Source organism: Equus asinus, chromosome 5 (assembly GCF_041296235.1).
Source record: "Equus asinus isolate D_3611 breed Donkey chromosome 5, EquAss-T2T_v2, whole genome shotgun sequence".
NCBI lineage: Eukaryota > Metazoa > Chordata > Mammalia > Perissodactyla > Equidae > Equus > Equus asinus.
In genome coordinates this window covers 51,431,456-51,451,996 of record NC_091794.1, presented here as the reverse complement: position 1 = coordinate 51,451,996, position 20,541 = coordinate 51,431,456, and the positions used below count along the sequence as shown (strand labels likewise).

At 41.9% G+C, this 20,541-nt stretch overlaps 1 protein-coding gene across 13 annotated transcripts in view; it reads right to left on the bottom strand.

The window, feature by feature from the left end:
• The window catches only part of GOLIM4 (golgi integral membrane protein 4), a 74,129-nt gene that overhangs the window by 13,965 nt on the left and 39,623 nt on the right, over window positions 1-20,541 (bottom strand). For 2 of the 13 annotated variants that reach the window (XM_014846447.3, XM_014846448.3), the window contains exons 2-10: window positions 17,204-17,278; window positions 15,877-15,926; window positions 14,287-14,340; window positions 12,823-12,973; window positions 8,996-9,078; window positions 8,388-8,471; window positions 5,054-5,212; window positions 2,609-2,962; window positions 563-825 (exon numbers count right to left, since the gene is read on the bottom strand). In XM_014846447.3, the coding sequence (XP_014701933.1) occupies window positions 563-825; window positions 2,609-2,962; window positions 5,054-5,212; window positions 8,388-8,471; window positions 8,996-9,078; window positions 12,823-12,973; window positions 14,287-14,340; window positions 15,877-15,926; window positions 17,204-17,278 (1,273 nt within the window). The remainder of the gene's footprint in view (window positions 1-562; window positions 826-2,608; window positions 2,963-5,053; window positions 5,213-8,387; window positions 8,472-8,995; window positions 9,079-12,822; window positions 12,974-14,286; window positions 14,341-15,876; window positions 15,927-17,203; window positions 17,279-20,541) is intronic. The other 11 variants (XM_014846449.3, XM_014846450.3, XM_014846452.3 and 8 more) reach the window with 6 other exon arrangements.

Genomic DNA, 20,541 nt, shown 5'->3' with positions numbered 1-20,541 from the left:
AAACAAGGACAAACACACACATAGCATTGGAGATTGGATTGGTGGTTACCATAGCTGAAGGGGGCAGGCCAAAAGGGGTGATTAAGCTCACATGTGAGGGGATAGACTATAATTAGTTTTTGGGTGGTGAACATGATGTAATCTACGCAGAATTCAAAATATATTACAATGTACATCTGAAAGCTATATAATGTTACAATCCAATGTTACTGCAAATAAAAAAATTAAAAATTAAAAAGCCATACTAATTTTTTAAAAAACTATGTGATTAGGTTTGATAAAGATTCCAGATATACTTTCAAAAGATACCTTAAAAAAAGATAAAACATATTTCGAATGCTAAAATAAAGTTAGCGCAAGACCTGCTAGGTTATTTTGAGACTTCAACTACCATTTTTAAGCAGAAAAAAAAATGTTGATTATTTTTAAACTGAAGTCCTTGGAATTTCTCAGGTGGTTGTTCTGCCTCAGCTACATGAGCAATCCGAGCCCCTCAAGTTCACAGAGGACAAATAACAGATCTGTTTTAATCTGCCTCTGAAATCTACACGCATCAGGCTACCGTGGCTGCTGCGGGCGCTGCTCCGGCCCCTCCCCCTCCTCGGGCCCCGCTGGTCTCTGCTGTGCCGTCTCTCTGGCCAGGAGCTGCTGCTGTTGCTGCTGCTGCCGCAACAAGTGTCCCTGCAGCCTCTGCTGGTGCAGGGCCTCCTGCTGTCGTCTCAGCCGCTGGGCCTCCTCGTCCCGCCTCACTGCCAGTCTCTGCTGCTCCAGCTGCTCCTCATACGGTGATCGGAATCTGGTGACCGGCTTGGCGGAAGGATACACCTGGGGAAAAAATGAGCGGGTGCTGAGCAAGAGCAGCCAGGTCCCCCGGTCTCCCTTCATTTGTTTCTCACGACAAACTCGGGAGTCAGAGGTGGTTTATTAACCCCGATCTGTCAGGTGAACTGTGATTATACATCAGGTCCAAGGTCACCCGGCGCTGGAACGCCTGTTTCCCAGCTCCCTCCCAACTCGCCCTGGGCGTCTTTTGGCAACCCATCTTCCCAATTTGCTGGCACTGAGGCAGATTTTTAATGTGCTCCCTCTCAACTGAAGAGGACACAACAGAAGAAACCAGTTTCAAACCTTAACAAAACCTGTGTTCAGAAGGCTCTGCTACGAGCCGGCATGGGTAACCTCATCCTAATCGGGGACTCCGTGAGCTGGTGCTGAGGCTAAAGCCTTCCATGAAGAGTGAACAACCTAGGGATGCTAATTAACTCCAGCAACGAATATACCAATCTCTGGCTAAGCACAGCCAAAAAAGGGTCAAATTTCAGATTAGGATGGAAAAGCAGAGAATCAATTTTCTTCAAAGCAACAAAGAATGGGTGAGAAGACAGTACCTTCTGATTAAAGGAAAAACAGGAATTCTTAAACTCTGCTTCTCCTTAAACAATCTACCACTCTCTCCTCCACCCCCCAACTAACACGAGCACACAGGGTTCTCACAAAGGACAGGGTGCACGTGGAGGGGAAGTAAACTGGCGCGAAGGACTTCTGAAGAAAGCGATGAAGGACACAAGATGGGAGAGGCCTCTCAGTGCTAACTTTGCAACAACCTAAGAATGCAACCACCGAGGCCTTCAGACTTACTCAGCCTACAGCCTCAAGCAGCTTGAAGTCTTGGAAAGTCTGAGGCCAAAGGAAGCTTCAGAGTTAGAAATAAAAGCTGACAGCATCTATGTAAAGGCCAGGTAGCCTATTGTTGGGTTTCAGCTTAGAGACAGTGAGGAAAGGTACCTAGCTATGCACAGTGTTGCTGTAAGATCTTCTAAAGTATTATTTATAATAATGAAGGATATTTTTTCCTTTCTTCTTCTTTTTTTTGGTGAGGAAGACTGGCCCTGAGCTAACATCTGGGCCAATCTTCCTCTATTTTGGATGTGGATGCCATCACAGCATGGCTTGATGAGTGGTGTGTAGGTCTGCACCCGGGATCCAAACTCTCGAACCCAGGGCCCCCGAAGAGGAGCGTGCCAACTTAACCACTATGCCACTGAGTGAGAGGGCAGTGCTCAGACGTGGAAGCCTGAGCAGGGACTGGTTAAACACACCACCTAGTGGAATAGCCTTAAGTGATAAGATCAGCTTTTAGATAACTTACTAACCACCTGGCAAGTGAATGTGCAAAAGCCAACATACAATTCGACAGTAAATGAACAGGGAGAAGAGGACCTTTGACGATAGAAAATGAGACACTTCTCAGCCTCAAGATGCCCCCAGGACCGGAGCACAAACCGGGAAGGTGCCGAATCAGGTGCTCAGCTCTTCTCTTACTGTTAAAGGGATGTGAGTGTGTCTCCCTTCCTGGGCACTACGGACAAAGGGAAGGCATACATACACAACAGCCCGTCCTCTTTACCCCAGTCATCTTTCTGAGGGATGTAAGTAGCTATGCTATTAATATTACATTAGAAAACTTCAATATGGGCATGTAACATTTAGTAATATCACTCAAATTTTAGTTTAGAGATTTTTATAAATGGGGAGGGGCTCTTTCTTTAATATTTAAAAACGAAGCCACACTCCCTATTCCAGCCAGCAAGACACAATCCCAGCCGACCTGACGTGGATGGCCTCGCACCTCCGCAGGAGCGTGCCCTTCCAGAAGGTGGGCTTCTTCCTTTTGTTCCCGCTGCTCCTTCCACTCCCGATCCTGCTCCTCTGGGGACGGGTCGTGTTCCTCCTCCAGGTGTTCCGCCTGCCCGACCTGCTCCATGGCCTCCTCTTCGAGGGCCTTTCTGTGCTCCTCTTCCGCCTGACGCTCCTCAGGCCCTCTACGTTCCGCCTCTTGCTGGTGCAGATCTGCTGGGGCCTGGAATTCCGCCTCCCTCTGGGTGGGAGAATACGGTTTTGTTTCTTCTGTTCTTCCAGGAACTGCTTCATGGTCCTGCCACACATCACTATTTCGAGATACCTAGGCCAAGCACGTCACCGGAAATGACACTCTTGCATCTCAAAAGGAGTGACAGAATTTCTTTATTATCATGTCTGTGGGGTTACAACATAAGCAAGATCCTGGATTCTAGAACAGAGACTCGTGACTGAGAAGTATGGCTTCAGTGGAGCCACTCAACTCCCCGCTGTGTAATCTCACCTCTAACATGGAGATAACATAAGCAAAACGTCCTCTCAGATCACAGTAAATGACCTAAAAGTAAAGCTCAGGCGTAACCACATCTCAGCAGACCCTTCCCACACAAGCAATCTAACTGCTATTTTCCCACAGAAAAAACAGGAAAAAAACCCTCAAACTTCGTGATGAATGTTTACATAATTTTCCTCAATGTAAATTTTGTTTTCAAGAATTATTTGAAAAGATAAGATCAAAGTGAGGATGAGTTGGGTTCACTTTTTATTAGCTAATAAAGAAAAAGAATGCCAAATGTCACTACTAATGGACATCCGTGGTTAGCTAAAAATAGTGCCCACTAAACCAGATACAATAAAACATTTTTTAATGTATTAAAGTAGTATTTCTTCATGAACTAGAGAAAGTCTTTGGTAAATATTTTGTATTGTTAATATAAACTCTGAGTGGAAAAAAGACATCTTTTACTCCTCTTCTCAAATTGGTTGATTTAAACCAGTTTTCCTTGCAGTTTCAGAGATTTCTATATGGTCTTCATGACTTAGAAAAGAGGGGTTAAAAAGAGATGATATAATGTCAACAGGAAAATTTGTCACTTTCCCCCCAACCTGCTTTATGCGAAAAATAACTTCTTTGGTCAGATTGCTCTCCCGTAATTGACATAAAAGTGAAGCCTTCTTAAATTAGCAGAAATATAACTGAGAAATTGGACTGTATAAATAAATAAACCAAGGGGAAAAGTCCATTCTCAGACATCTGAGAGTAACTTTTGGAGATGGACATCTTACCAGGGTCTTTGCCTACCTGCCAAGTTTTACATTACACTGCCCTGGCTTTATATGAAATATTTCTCTGAAGAGCCCTACGTGCTTTCAAACACCTGTCATTTATCTCCACAATGCCCCTGTGAGAAAGGTTAGAGCAGACAACTACTCTCTCTCTACCTCACAGATGGAAAAACTAAACGTCTGCCCCATTAAAAGATTAACCCAGTAAACTGGTAATCAAACTAGATAGCGAATAGAATGGATTCCCAGGCCAGGGATGTGGTCGGTTTTCTTCAGCCAGTACTAGCCGAAGACCCAGACGAAGGACAAGCACCCACGAGGACACGGAACTGTCTGTGAAGGAATGTTCTGCACGGAGTGAAGACTCTTATGAGCTCCACTCATCTCAACTTATTTACTCCCGTAAGGCGGTAACTTGGGGCAACTTTTCTCAAACACAATGTTAAATACAGCCTTGCCAGGGTTTGGATAACCATACTTGCTACACATGTGATTGCAAAACAACTTTGTTCGGGATAAGGGTGACACTACTTGTGACGTTCCACTTGTGAAATATTCTTAAGCAAGGCTTAATTTTTATGAAGAATACAAAAAGTGGATGGAGACACTAGCACCTAGAGCCATAGTAGTTTTAAAAGGTCTCCTAATACAAGTTTTGGCATGTTTGGGGCGGACCTAGCACTGCATTAACTTTAACTATATTATCAGCTTTAATATAACAGTGGGCTGACCGTCACATAATATCCTCATGATCATTTAACCTTCTCACTCTACCCCCTGAAAAAAAACCCTTAAAAAGCTCAGACAGGACAGCTCCTTTCAAACAAATAAACCCACGAATAAAGACACAGCCAGTAGAGCAGTAGTTCTCAAAATGCACCTCCCCAGACCAGCTGAGTCAGAAATGCAAATCCACAGGCCTCACCCCAAATTAACTGAATCGGAAACTCTGGGCTGAAGCCCAGCTATCTGTGTTTTAACAGCCCTGCTGGACACTCTGATACACACTAAAATTTGAGAACCACTGTTCTACAGGAAGAGTTGGCAATATTTTGAGCAGTTCACCTGATGACAGCTTAACAGGGAGAGTGACGCAGTGGGCCACAGATTAGCGGTTCACGCCCCTTACCTCCCGCGGCTCTCCAGCTGACTTCTCCCTTGCTGTGCTGTCACCTTGTGGAGAACGCGCCAGCTGGGTAAAATTCTGCTGCTCTGCCTGTTCTGGTTTTCGAAAGCTTGGAATCCTATTCAGAGTATCTTTCAGTTGCTTATATTCTGCAACTTGAGTCTGCACATAAATTGCACAATTGGATGTAAATTGCACAATTTGGGGAGGGAAAAAGATATCATTCATGGATGGTTCACTGGAAAAGTAGACAAAAAATTTATACCTAAATATAAGTTAGGAAAAATATGCAGATTGTCTCCATGCATTAGCTATACTTACTTGGACATGCTTAACCATTTTTAAGCACATGCAAAATAGAAGTAGAGTTAAAGGGAACAGAGAAAAAATATCTAAGACAGTTGTTAGTTTCCCATGCTACATTAAACAAAGTCAGAATTTTTATAAATAATTTTTCTAGTATAAATACCATTATTAAAAGTAAGACAGCTATGTAGTCAGTTTTATAGCATTAAAAAAAATCTATTAAAAAATTCCACAATTATATAAATACAGGTGCAGATATCTTTTACCAGTACAGTCTGAGTAACACTCTTCAGTGGAAAGGAATCATAGGTTTAAAATAAGTAACTGAATCTATATATTAAATCACTCAGGCCACCCTCTTGCCCCAGGCCACTTGTGCTCAAACAGGGTCCCTTACTTTCCAGAACACTTTTAGTATTGTGCTGTGTGGTTTTGGAAAGCAGGAGCATAGGTGTGAAATGAGGCTGGACTTTTGCTCCTCAATGTCCTTTTCTGATACAGCATAAAGGCACTAATGTGGGTATAGGACTAGAATATACTCATATTGGTGTATCTATGTATATGTGGTGGAGTGTGTGTGTGTCTGTGTGCACGTAATATTTTTAATACAAGAAGCTAAGAAGGCAGAAAAAAATCAAATACTTTAAGACAATCAATAGACACTGCTTATCTTAGCACATCATATGTACCAACACTGTTCTCCTAAGACAGAAATGCTGTGTGCAAACACACATTTACATAAACACATACAAAGAACACAGAAACCTTTTCTGAACAAGCCTCCCAGACAGGGCCACCTCCCTCAGTGTGCACAGCAGAGCTGCCAGCAGAGGCTGGAATCCAGCCGGCGCTCCCGCTGCCACATCCGTGCACCCAGCCCAGGAAGAGGCACCTTTCTGCCTTTTTTTAATTCACACAAAGGTGAAGTGCTTGCCAAATCTGTCTCAGGTGAGTACCTCTTTATAACGTGTACAAAGGTGTGCCATACGGCTAACAGCAGGCCTTAGCTCGAAAATCTATCAAAACATTTGCAAACTAACTTTGGAGGTCAAAGGAAAAAAGAAATGACATCCACAGGATGATACTTTTAATAAGACACATATGAAGGAATACACAAACCTTATTTCTAGCCTTTTTTCTTTCTTCTACTATGTATAATCTTAGAAGGCAGTGACGTGGTGGTTCTCAAATAGTGTGCATTAATAATCACAGAAGGATCATGTTAAACGTGCAGGTTCCTGGGCCTCCACCTTGAAATCATGACTCAACGGGTCTGGGGCAAGGCCCAGGGAACTGATGTGGGGAAATTTCCAAAAACACTGGTGGGCTTAAGAGTGAAGCATGACTCTGACGTCAGGTTGACCTAAGCTTCAAGCCTGGTTCTTGGGCCAGCTACCTTATTCCTTTGGACCTCACTTTATTAAGTTATAAAAAGGGTACAATATTATATAACTCAATACGTTGTGAATAGTAAAGAAATTTTGTATATAAGGTTATTGTGGTAATCCTTGATAAATTGTAAACTCTCAAATTCTATTCTGTTCTTGCTTTCTTAGACAGAATCTCTTACGATGATTTACATGAAAAATGCAGAGGCCTGAAACAGCACTTGATTTCTTAGGAGACTCAGGAGAAGTTTTAATACGGGATTAGACGTGGACGCTAAGTCTTGTGCCTAGTTGTGCCATAACTACCAAAAAAAGGGAGGGGGCAGGACAAACTTGGAGCCCCTTCTCAAAAGAGCCAAAAAGATATTTAAAGAAATAGAAAACTATAAAGGTATATATATTTTTTCTATACAAAACCCTGTCAGTAATATTCCTAGTGTATTAACTACAGAATTTGGTTTTGGTCATTAAATGAGCTATTTCACTTATATTTCTCTGAACTTGCAAATTGTTGCTTAGTCTAATATTTTTGGCCATTGTAGCACATAGAGTATTCAATTGGTTTGTCACATTTTTCAGTATGGAAAATAGCCTCATATAAAAATAATAATACTTGACAAAAATATTATAAAGTTTTGAATGAAATCATCTCCTCTAAAGTCAACTTGATTTATACCCATGTAAAAAATCACCACACAGCTGCAGTTTCATAGGGAGACACCCCATCAATGACAACCTTGAAATGGGGTCCCCCAAACACAGATGCCACACCCTGTGAGATGGGTCAGGGCCCAGCATATGACACTTTGAATAATTTTATAACAACAAAAAATAATAGTTGGTCTCCTGCTAAGTACAGATAAAGTTGGTTTTCCTTTGCCCTTTCCTCTGAATTCTTCCAAGAGAAGAAAAGTGAAGACTAGTGGCTAAGAAGACAGTGACTAAGCCCACCATTTCCATTTCTTTGCTTCCGCTAGAAAGCAGGACAACACTCAGCATGATATTGCTGTAATTAGCTCCCCATCACTTGTGTTTGATCGTTTGTTCATTCAGTAAATATCTGCTGAGGGCCTGCCTTGTGCCAGGGACTGTTCTAGGCTTTGAACAAATGGAGCTTATAATTCTCATTTTTTGTTCTTTATTGACATGAGATCTTTTCTTATTTTCTGTAATTTGACCAACAGCACATGAGCCTAGTCCCAAAAGGAGTGTGTGTGGGCTGCGATGCTGGGAGCAAGGGCGGGAGGGGCGGAAGAGAAAGTCTGACAATGATTTGCTTAGGTCGCTGGCATCATAAAATCCCATAGATCATATAGCAGGAGTCAACAGAGGTCAGAGAGTGGCCAAAGACCATATTTATAGGATAATTTCTATGATTTAAACAAGTATTAATCTACTGCATGTAGGGGCTGATGGAAGGTAGAAATAGTCATATGCAGCCAACTACTAGTGCAAAAAACAACGGAAGGTTATTTAATATTCCCTTGATTGAATTCTGAAAGCATGCACGATGCTCAGGATCAGGATAGCGCTGTCCGAAGAAACCCACCGAAGGTTGGGTGGTGAGAGGCTACATGCAGAAAGGAATTCAGAAATGTTAAAGCAGACTTTAAAAAGAACCCAGAGGCTGCGACCCTTCTAACCTGCGCAGCAGCCAGCGCACTCTTGTGGTCTTCCAAAGTCACTACAAGCTGCTCATGCTCGGAGAGTAAATTCTTATGCTGTTGCTACACGAAAAAGAATTTTACACATTGAGTTTTAACATTCGAAGACAAATCCCACTTTGGCTGACAGTGGTGTGAGCACCCACATAGCGCTTGCGTGTTTCTCTGTTGTGGTTTTAGCAGCACTGATTAAGTTTAAAAGTCTTTGTAGAGAACAGACTATGATTAATGTAGTATTCCAAAATCTAAAACGTGCTACCCGAATATCATAATCACGTACAATGAAATCGAAACAAAAAGAAAAAATATTTCATCATTAATAAACCTTTGTAAATAAAAAGCTTATGAAAATGCAGCCACCTAGCAAAAGAATCATTTCTGTACTAATGAACATGTTTGGATTTTCAGATCATCTTTTGGCTTATGATGCAGACGTGATAGAAGTATTGGGCGGATTCCAGTTTATGCAAAGCCCAAAATGATAACGTGGATTAGGAAAGCAGGTCAGTTGGGGAGTGACTTTTACAGCCATTCTACAAAGTACAGTAGGCAAACAGCACAGAGTCAGAAGCTCAGTTTTTCTTTACCTTGACGTCTTGGAGCTGTGTGTGCATGTCCTGGTGCGCTTTCCTTAGCTGTCTATTCTCTTCTCTCAAATTGTACACGGTTTCTATTTTAGAACAAGAAAAATCACACATAAAGCCTTGAGCTTTTCAGTTTTTTGAGTCCACTGTTTTCATATCCACAGCTTCACACAACTTGTTTTAGGATTTGTTTTGAACTTTGACAGTATAATATTCCAAATCAACAGAAACTGTATCATTTTGGGATGTGGTCTGGATTGGGCTGGACATCACAATACAATCTGGTTCAGTAGTTTAAATACTTTTAAACAAACTACACAATGGAGAAGAAGTTAAGGATTTTTAATTACTCAGGAGTTAAAAATGAACTATCTGCTAATAAAGCATGTCCTCAGGAATAAAATGTAATGGGCAGGGGTGGTCTAAGATTTGAGTCTCTTTACAAATTTAAGTTATCAAGAAGTACAAACTCTGTTTTTTATGGCATGAATAATTTCCACAGATCCCAAAAGGTATTTCAATTATGAAGGCAACTCAAAGAAATAAAACAAGAGAGTAAAACCCCACTTACCTGTTGAAAAGTTCTAAATATATTTTCTTTCTCCTACCATTGAGTTCTTGATGGATCCGAATTCTCCCTCCAATAGCTACAGGCCAGTTCCTTCCAGGACTACCAGTGAGACTGCAGCAGTCAGAGCCACGTCCCAGAATTTCCCCACCCTCACACCCTCCTGTTCGGGGAACAGCCTCAGTGACTTAAAGATTCGGGACGCATCTCTGTGACCCTCTTGGTAATTTTCTCACACTCCCTGTATCTGAACATTAGATGTTATGAACTGGCAGCCGTTGGGCTGAATCCAAATCACAAACATTTTTTTTTTGCCCCTGCAGTGTTGGCTTAGACAGCGTCTTCCACATTTGAATAGTTGTCACCATTTAAAAATCAGGAATCTGGGTCTGGTAACACAAGGCCAATTCTCTGTGACAACACTCAGCAGAAGCTGCCTGGTGGCAGGGTGACACTGTGATTCATTTTTTCAATGGGAGGTACTTTCGAGAATGAAAGTGGATGCTGAGACGGCAGGGGTAAGCCTTGCCTGCGCTGGGCAAACCGTCTCTGAGTGGCATTGCCCTCTGCAGACGAAATCCTACCTCTCCAGCGTGGCACTCGGCGCTGAAGGAAAGTGCCAGGCACCATCTCTCACTGTATTTTCTGTCCCTTTCACTCCTTTTTAGTCTCTGCCTAATCCCTGGGCATTGGATTGGTCATGGGTCTAGGGGAGAGATCAAGAGCAAGATGGGAAATGTGGCTAGTGTCCACCTGCATGTAATGATGGATTTTCTCAAAGGTCAAAACAGGATGCCGCTGCCAATCCAAGAGGACGGTAAGTGTGCTGTTGGTTGCATGGGGCTTCAGTCTAGACAGACAGACAGACAGACAGAGAGACACACACACACACACACACACACACCTGAAATACACAAACTTTGCTAGCTTTTAAATGGATTTCAGATTATAAACTTATCAGCAGTGGCTCCCGTGCCTTTGCTGTGTTACCTTGAGCAAGTTATTTAACTTTAGTAGGACTCAATTTCTTCATTTGTTAAATTGGGCTAAACATAAGGCCTACCTTACAGGTTGTTATGAGAATGAAACAAGATTGCATGAGGAGTTTCACCGAGTACTGGCACATGGTAAACATTTGTTGAGTGTCAGCTATTTTTATAACAATAATGAAAAGGATAATTAGGTAAGCTTCTATGCTATCAGCTCATCGCTAGACATAGTCTAAATTCTAAATTCTCTCCTCATATCACATGCAACCACCACAGACTACTTAGACTACACACCTTACAGTTTGCACTACTGACCTGCATCTTTCACAATATGCTTTCGCTTACTATCCTAAGCTTTTATCAAGGACCATAATCAACAAAAGTGCTGATGTGAAAACTGCTTATGAAAGTGTCATCAAAAGCACTGTCATACTCTGTTGTTTCAGGTCTGGGAAATGCTTTCCAAAAATTAACTGGTACCAGAAATACTGTTCTCTTTCTCGCTCTCTTTTACTCTCTGTCTCCGTCTCTCTCTCTGTCTCTCCCTCACCCCCCATGATACTAGTATATTCTCTCTTTCTGATAACAAGAGCCCTATAACTTACTCTATTTCCTCTTTTGTCCTGGGTGCCAGGAAGTTCAGACCAAGTTACAAGATTTGAATTATCCCACTACGCAGAACTCACATACATGTGTCCCCCTATTTTCTGTGGTTCTGATTTCTTGTTAAAATTTTATTATACATGGACTTTGTTTTAAAGAAAGGAGTAAATATAGAGTAGACATAAGAAAACATGACTTTCAGGGCTATTGCTAAAATTAAATGAACTAAACTATGTAAAGTATGCCATGCAGAGTTCAGATATCTAGAAAATTTTCTTTCTCATTCCTTAACAAATCTACTTGGTATCAGTATAATTGAATGTACTTACTCAGCTCAGGTCAGGTTTGCAGATACTAAACAGTGAATCCAAGAAGCCCAGTGTCTCCTCCCTCACCACCCACAGCAGAGCTTCCCCAGGCCCGGCAAGTGCTCCCTGACGCTGGAGACCTTTCCTCCTCTACACTGCCTCTGTGAGGACCTTCCGTGTTCAGTCTTTCTTCCTTTCTCTGTTTGTTTCTTCAATGACCCCTCACCACCTGGCACATCACCAACAAGCCAAGGCCCCACATGTCCACATCTCTTGGATATCATCTGAGGACACCTGGACCAACTCAATCAAGGCCACCTCAACCCTTTGCAGACCGCCTTAATGGCTACTTAACTCCCATGTGCCTTTTTCTGGTAACCTATTATTTTGAAATACTTATAGATAGAACATTGCAAGAAAAAGTACAGAGAGATCACCCAGCTTCCTTCTGTGATGACACCTCACATAAAACCAAGAAATTGTTTGGCACAGTACAATTTACTAGACTACAGACCTTACTCAGATTTCACTATTGTTTTTCCCAGCACCACGTGCCTTTTTAAAGCAATTTTCACACTTTAAACTTACTTAGCACCTGAACAGGTGATTGTAGAATACGCTATTTCTCTTTTCCAGAACTCACATCTACTCAGAGAAGTGATGCATTTTGATCCATATTACTATGAAAATAACTGCTGCTGATACGGACGGCAGTTAGTGTATACTGAAGGTTTACCATGTACCAGAAACTGTTCTAGGTGCTTACATAAATTATTTAATTCTCACACCAACCCTGCGAGGTTGATACTTTTTATGACTTTCCCAGCTTCACAGATGAGGATAATGAAGCCTGCGGTGACCACACAACATGCCTATGGTCATATAACCAGTAAGTGAAGAGGCCAAGATTCACCAGGACAGCCTGACTTGGGAGCCTGGGCTTTCTGAAGCTACTATTAGCAATCAACAGGGGGTCTTCTTGCCCCTTTGGAGATCTAGAAATGCATGGGGCAATTTTCGGTCATCACAATGACAGGGGAGCACTGATGGCATTTTGTGGGTAGGGGTGAGAGATGCTAAATTGTTCTTGCAACACACATAAAGAGCCCTGTCTTGCCCATCACGGCCAGCGTGCCCTGTTGAGAAACACTAAGTATTCTATTCTGATTCCCTAAACAAACCCAGAGATCAGGACAGATATGAAATGTTACAAAGAAGTAAGTGGCTGGTAAAGGACCACATGATAAATGTACATCAGTCACCATGCAAAAATCAAAATACAACAAAAAGTCTACTGTTCCATTGAAATGTTAATGTGAGCACTTATTTCCATATAAACTGGCTAATTAGATTTCCAAATACCTTTTAGCTTAGAAAGCTCCTGTTCTTTCTCTTGCTGCAGCTGCAGGTATTTCTGCTTGTGGTCATTGAATGTCCGACTGAAGTCTTCTCCTTGTTTGCGATGTTCCTCTTCCAAGTCACTGTGCTGTTTCTTTAGCTCCTCATGTTGACTCTGCAAAGATGAAAACTTGAGCAAACATGGACAGTCTCTAAATTCCATTAGAGTCTATTTCTTGACAGCATAACCTTTCTCTTGCAAGAAAGTAAGAACCAGTGAAGAAGTGAAGAAGGCTTCGTTTTCCTCTGGTCGCTTTTAATTTGTGCAGCTCCCTTCCATTTCCCTCACATTCCAAACGAATAGTTTGAGATCACAGCCAAAGAGAATTTTCTCCTTAATGTTTAACATTAATGTGAACAAGCAGAAGTTAGAAGTTCGCATGACAGATAGAAAGGAGAGGGATTGGGGGAAATTCCCAGGGACTCAAATTACTGCGGAAAAAAGTAAGGCTAATGGAACAATTATCCCTCCCCGGGTGCTCCAGACTTCCTCTTTCAATCTATGTTTGCCCAGCAACGTTTCTGATCTTCCTTCTTTGATTTCCAGCCTTCCTGGTAACCTGGTTTAAAGGAGAAGAAAGAAAAAGACTCTTTTCTCTTTTGGGGAAGTAATAAATTTATTGTTTATAGAATGATTCTTATTTATCTCACTCCTGATTATAATACCATGCTGTCATCACAATCTAGATAAATTTCCCAGTCTCTAAATGCTTGCTGTGAGAGGATGGTCTACTCTAATTCACGTATGGCTTTCTTGATAATAGGAAAGGTTCTGGTTTCAATAAAAAGCACACGCCCCACTGCTACAGGAGGAAAGGCAATCCCAACACCAAGCTGGGTGCTGGGGTGGAGATCACCGCCCGGGCTTCCTGCAGCGCAGAATGCATAATGGCAGCTGCTCATCTCCTCCAGCTTCACAGAATCAAGGAATCTCTTTCTTTCTCTCTATTTTTTTTTAGTCTTCCTGACACACAATAATGGGTTTTACCCAAGAACCAAGGAAGGAGAATCTTTAAATATAAATTGCCTTCCTGTGGTCGGTAAAAGGACGCATTAAATATTAGTAACACGAAGGAAGCATTTTAATAGTTCTACTGCCTCCAGTGTGTCTACGGGAAAACAAAATATCTAAGGAAAACAACCATGAGAAATTAAACAAACAAAAAGCCTTAAAGGATAAAGAGAGGAACAACATTAAAAATTCATTGACCAGGGAGCCTGATTTATAAGAAAATGTGATAAGGTAAATATGTTCTTTGTAATTGGGTGATGTATATGATAGGGCATTACAACTATACATCGTTTTTAGCCAAATATGACTTTAATATACATTATTACAATACAAATCAACTTTCTGCAAACTTTCCTTAATCACTTAAGCTAGTTAGCCTTCCATTCATTCATGAAGAACAACTTTAAATTACTCACTTTCAACATCTGATGTTGCACATTCAATGCACTGTATCTACTATTGGAATCTTGCTGTAAATCAAAAAGAAAATAGTTAAGACAAAGATGAAAAATCTGTCCCTTTTGCTAAACACAGCTTAAAGCTCTTAAGAGAAGAATTCATTCATTTCGCTTGTGTAACTAAAATGAATTCTACGTTTGAACCAGGATGTCTCTGAGGCCATCTCTTTATAGAATAGCTGAAGTGAGGTTTTAACATTCCCTTAAGTTTGCTAGATTTTAGTAATGAAAAAGCAGGACATCGAATCACAAAACAGAGCTTGACAGGGCCGGTGGAGATGACTGACTTCCATTCTCCTACTGAGAACCGAGGCCCAGACGCACGAGGAGCTTGTCCTGAGACAGTCACCACATATGGCTAAGACATTGTGCTCCAAGGGGACGAGGGCGTAAACCAGCTAGGACCAGGCCTCACAAGCCTAGCATGGCTTCAAGGAGGGAGAAAAAAGGCGCTTTCCTTCCCTGAGCTTCAGTGGGTAAGAAATTCTACATACATTACTTTACCTCAGTAAGACTCCATTGCACAGAGTGAGAAACTGAAACAGGATAAGGAAGGGGCCAGGGGCAAACATTTCCTTTAGTAGCAGAGCCAGGACTGAAACTTGAACTTAAGCCTAAGCCGACCTCCATGTTCCTGTAGCACATCTTTGTTGCCCGGAGGAGCATCTTCACCCGTGGACCTCACACATTGCCACAGGCCTGGGCAGCCATAACCAGTACAAAGGATGCCCGGAGGTTCTCTCCCCAGGCTGCCTTGTTCTACCTTACGGGCCACAATCCTCGCTCTACCCCACCGCCAGCACAAGGACACTCTCAATCATATCTTTTTTCCAAATTTTTACAACTTCTAAAATGAACTGCATTTTTGCTTTACCACTTTATTGCTTTACTATTTTAATTTATAAGAAAATTACATTATAAAATGCACACCAGGCTGCACACAGTTTGATTAGGGCTTGTAAAAGCAAGTAAGAGTTGAGAGCTGGCTGAGGGCCTCCCGGCGCCCAAGGAACTGACTCTTTTCAGTTTTAATACCCAAAATGCCAGTGTTTTATTCAACTCATGCTTATATTCTTTCTCTTAGAGTAAAAGAAAGACTTGTTTTTCTCCAGTTAATTTGGACTTTAAAAACTTTTTTAAATGCCAATATCATCTATTTATTCATTCATTCCACAAATGTTTTTGAATGTGGACTCTAAGCCAGGGACTGTGTCAGACTACACAGTAACAAACCAAAAAAATATTGCAGTCTATAGAAAAGAGAGACTACACACAAATGAACAAATAAGTGGATAAAAATAATCTTCTCTTTACTGTTGAACATTAATAAGGCCATTCCTAACGTATCACTATCATCAATAACATGATAAGTAAAGGTAATCTTTAAAAGAACAATCTTTGAGGTCTTCTTCTTGGAATTTTTTGGCAGTAAAAAAGAAAAGCGTATTTTAGCCCTACAATCCTAATGATCAACAGAGTAAAAGATTTTTCTATTACATTTCCCTCTCCTTTAAGTTTCATTTAAAAAATTAAGAAAAAAAAACTTACCCTTCCTTTATTTAGTGTTTCTTGTGCTTCTAATTTATAAACAAGAAAATCTAGAAAATACCAAATGAAGAAAATAGATGGTAAGTTAATTCACTGTGGAATTTTTAAACATCTAAAAGAATACAGGCAAACTTTACTCAGACTTCTAAAAAATGTTTTAGGTTTAAAAGAATCTACTTGGTGCCTTACATACTTTATTTTGCCTCTTAATGCTTTAAAAAACTATTGTATAATTCTCCTCTTTACCTTAAAGCTGTAAATCTTAATCAACTAGTTGATTAAAAGTGCATTGAGAATGTGCACTCTATGACTCACTCTCCTTGAAATTAAGGAGAAAAAACCATGAAGCACACTTAAAGACAGACACGACTTATTGCTATCCACTAGATGGCACACGAAAATCACGCAGGACCTGGAAAGACGCATCAAGCCGTGGAAACCATCTTCAATGCTCTTAAAGCTTTACTATCCACTAGATGGCCCTGTAAAATCAGTCTGCATTTCAAGATACGAAAACCCAAATCCTGTTGAAGCATTTTTATGACAGTAAACTTCTACTCCCCACACAGGCTTCATTCGAGGGTCAGTATGACATCCTAACCATACTGGCCTCCCTGTTCCCCCTCCTCCTACCCCATACCAGGGTAATCAGACAGAACACCGACCTGAAATCTTAAGATTTATCAGAAAACATGACGAATAAATAAGAATGCTGATGATTTCAAATCACGAGCTGTATAAAGCCTATGCTTTATAGAAAAATTCCAATAAAAATCAATAGCATTGCCTAATACCTGTGCTACATGTTAATTTTTCAAACTGAACCAATTGGCTGTGCCAAAAAAAAGGCTTCCCAAGAAAAAAACAAGTGCATAACTTAAAAGACACTATACAATGTGATCAATTCATTATGTTATAAATGCGAGTGTGTGTATGTGTATCTGCACGTATCTATACAAAATCTGTCATATTCCGAACAATGTATGCTGCTACTTTCTAGATATCTGTGGTCAGAAGTTCCAGGTATGAGTAACATGTGTGTGAGCTTCACATGAAAAGCTTTTATTTCTGAAGCAATATGTAGACACAATATAAGTATCTCAAGGCGGCACAAACTGAATTAAAGATTCTGAATGCCATCTTGAGCAGGAATTATTTTATTGCATGGTGCAGAGCATAATCCTTAACATCTCTTTCTCTATCCACTTATAAAACTGACTTTGGGTTGATTTGAAAGATTTCTCAGCAAAAAAACAGTAAAGCAAATGCATGATGCTTCAGTGAAGACACGGCAAAAACACAGAACACAATCATATTATTTATTTACCTTCCTTTGCTTTCTTATGTTCAAGTCTTTCCTTTTGCAAGGATTTCTCTAATCTTGATCTGTGTTCATACACAACTGTAAAACAAAAGAGTTAAAATTTGTCTTCAAAGAATTAGAAATTCTCAAGTAAAATTTTCAAAATAAGAGGAAAACAGTTTAAGGTCTTCTCACAATCAAAATAAAAACGGATGTATTGTAAGTTCCACATTCAGTAAAAAACAGACGCAATAACAGACATCATTCTGCACTGACTCCTATGGAGTCTGCCCCTCTATAGAACCAAGACTCCAGAAAAGGCGTCCACCTTCTCTGCCAGCTCCTTTTCCGTCTCCTGCTTCTTAAACTCAAGCGTCTCTGTGAGGTTCCACGTCTCTCCCTGGGCAACCGTGTCCACGCTCATGACTTCAACCACCACTGGCACAGCATCTACCCCACATCTATACTGCCAACTTCCACCTCTCTATTAGGCACGAGAAGAACATTTTCTAAAGCCTACACGTTGTTACCATACTGATACCCCACACGTACTGCCAAGTCGACATGATATGAATCTGAGTTAAGGCTGCCTGGACCAGTGAGGAAACCTCCGTAGTGTACCACTGGGATGAAAGAGGTAGGGTGCACTCCCGTGTGTCAAGGAAAACACATGTGAGAGCGCCTCGGAAATGAAGGAGGGAGGGACTCTCCAAAGAACCTATACAAGTGCCCAGAGAAGAACAAGTCAGGTTTACATCTGCCTTGGCCAGAAGAAACAATGGCAAACTGCTGTCACTCTGTCAGACCTCCCTGCACGTCACCATCCCTACCTAGCCAGTCTACTCGGAAGCAGCCGGAGTCACCTGGCAAGTCGAGGAGGAAGAGCAGATGTGTTGGCGGCAAGCAGGGAGAGGAAGCCTATTAGAACTCTCTTCCCCACTACAGGCTCCACATCTACAGCAAAGGGAGGCTGCAAGAGAGGGGAAGGTTCACCTTTAACGAATAAAGTACCTATTACACCGGACTAGACCAGACATGATACTTACTAAACTGAGACTGTGTTTATGAATAAAAGCTATTGAAAGGTTTTTTTTTTTAATCTGAGAGAAGCCAAGAACCAACCAAGTGTGTCTTAGATTTCATCCAGGGACAGAAAACCCAGCCCCACAGAATGGATTGAATAGGCAAGGAAAGGAGAGGAGAAGAAGATAAAGTAGATTTCTGATGGACCCTTTGAATCCTGTTGGTTCAACATTATGGTCACATATGATCTCATTCCCTGGCAAACTAAACCAAATCTGTCAAAGTCATTTAGTTCTTTTACCAGTCTCCAGCTTCCCACGACTGCCTAAGATACAATTTCATCATCAATCATGGACTGAGCATACAAATCCCCCCATGGTCGTCCAAAGTTGCCATGGTCACAGCAGTTCCCCTCCCTACACCTGCTACAATCTCTTGCTGCTGAAGGTCCTTCCTCTCATCCTTTCCCCACTGCCACTGTTGTCCTCCTTCTAACACAACCATCATCTCCTGGGTCTTCCACCTTCTCCCTACACTGCATCTCTCATCTTCTTGTCCCATATAAACCCATTCCCAGGGCTCCATCTATGACTACCACACCCCTACCTCTGCTCACACCTCTGCTATCATCTCTGTCCACAACTCCTAGAATGTCTGCCACCACCCAAACCGGTATAGTGTTGTCCCCTAATGGCATAGCTGCCTCAATCTCATCTCTTCCCTCATCCTCACCCCCCTACTAATCATTGCAATAATCCCTGCCCCATTCCCCTTCTCCACCTGGGTTCCTATTCTATGCGCCAGATGACCTCTTTCCCCCCACTGCTATTATTATAAAGGAATCCAGTACAACTCTAGTTATTGAGCCCCTGCTATGTTCCTGGCACCGTATCACGAGTAGAAATGCAAAACGGATAGACGTGGGCCTTGGCCTCAAGAAGCTCAAGTCTAACACGGGAGAGAGCTCTGGATGGGAGAGGGGTGAAGGAAGACCTCTCAGAGGTGGTGATCTCCTGGCTGGTTTTGAGAGTGAAAAGACCAACTTGGTAGACAGGGGCACCAGAGGAGAAAGTCACTCTTGGAAGACACCCCAGGGACAAAGGCAATGAGGTGTGAAATTGGACTAAACGTAGCTGTTTTCCAAAAAGCTTAGTTCCAGTCCATTGTTGAGAAATCACATTTTTTAAAACATATACATGTACGGTATATAAGTCACTGAGCCAATTTCTAAAAGCCTGTTAAAACCAAGAGGTTCCTTGGATTGGTACTATCAGCACCATCTTGAATGATGATTGCAACACGGCAGCAAAAACAAGGATTAGCGCTACAGAACGTCACCATGCCAAGCCCTGAACTGTGGCTCAGTCTCTGGGAATTTCAGGCAGGTCGGGGAAACGTACAGGAAACAGCTAAATTACAACGCTGTCAGGACATAACAGAGGCAGGGACAGAATGCTATAGGACCACCTGAGCTCCCCAGCTGGGAGAAAACACACTCCCTCATCTCCAGTCCACCGGCCAAAGGTCCCGTGTTCTGGGTGGAGGGCCCCAGGAACGTAAACATGCCAGTTAAAAGGGAATCTTGCTGGACGAACTGGACACATTATAGACGACTGCAGCAAGCATGTGCTTCACTTTCCAAGAAAGGAACCAGCAGAGTCATCACCATCATGCTCCAATGGAACTGAAGTGGCAGCGGGAGTCCGAGTTAGGGGGCTCCTGCAGAGGTCAGGCTCATTAGGGGGAAACAATTCCAGCCTAGCAACACCCATGATAAAACACACACACACACACACACACACACACACACGTCAGGAAGACCTACACAAGAGGACTGCTCATCACCCATCCCCAGCCACCTCAGACTCTAAGTGTTAAACATTAGCGTGGAAGGGTAAGCACAGAGGGGAAAGGCTGCATTTACAAATTACAATCCTGTGAAATTCTTCTTTACTTAGTAAAATATAGCAGAATCACTGTAAAGTCACTGTTGCAAACTCAATGTTGTGCGGTACTCAGTAATGATGTAATGATTATCTTTGGTTTAGGAACCATAAAACTCGTCAGCATGGATTCATCTTCACTAAGAGTGGAGGGTCTGCTGGATTACACCAAAGACAGAGGGAGAGTGGGCGATGGGGTGTGGGAGGGCGGGAGATCGTGCTCCCTTCTTTAGTCTCTTCTCTGTGATTCAGTCAGGAAGACAATGTGCCACAACTGGTCCAAAGCACCCATTTATCAAACTGAATGACACACTGTCTTTGACAGTTTTGCCCTCAACGCGAATTTACACATTCGACATATTAATATATTAATAGCAGTGTGTCTCAAGAGCCAGG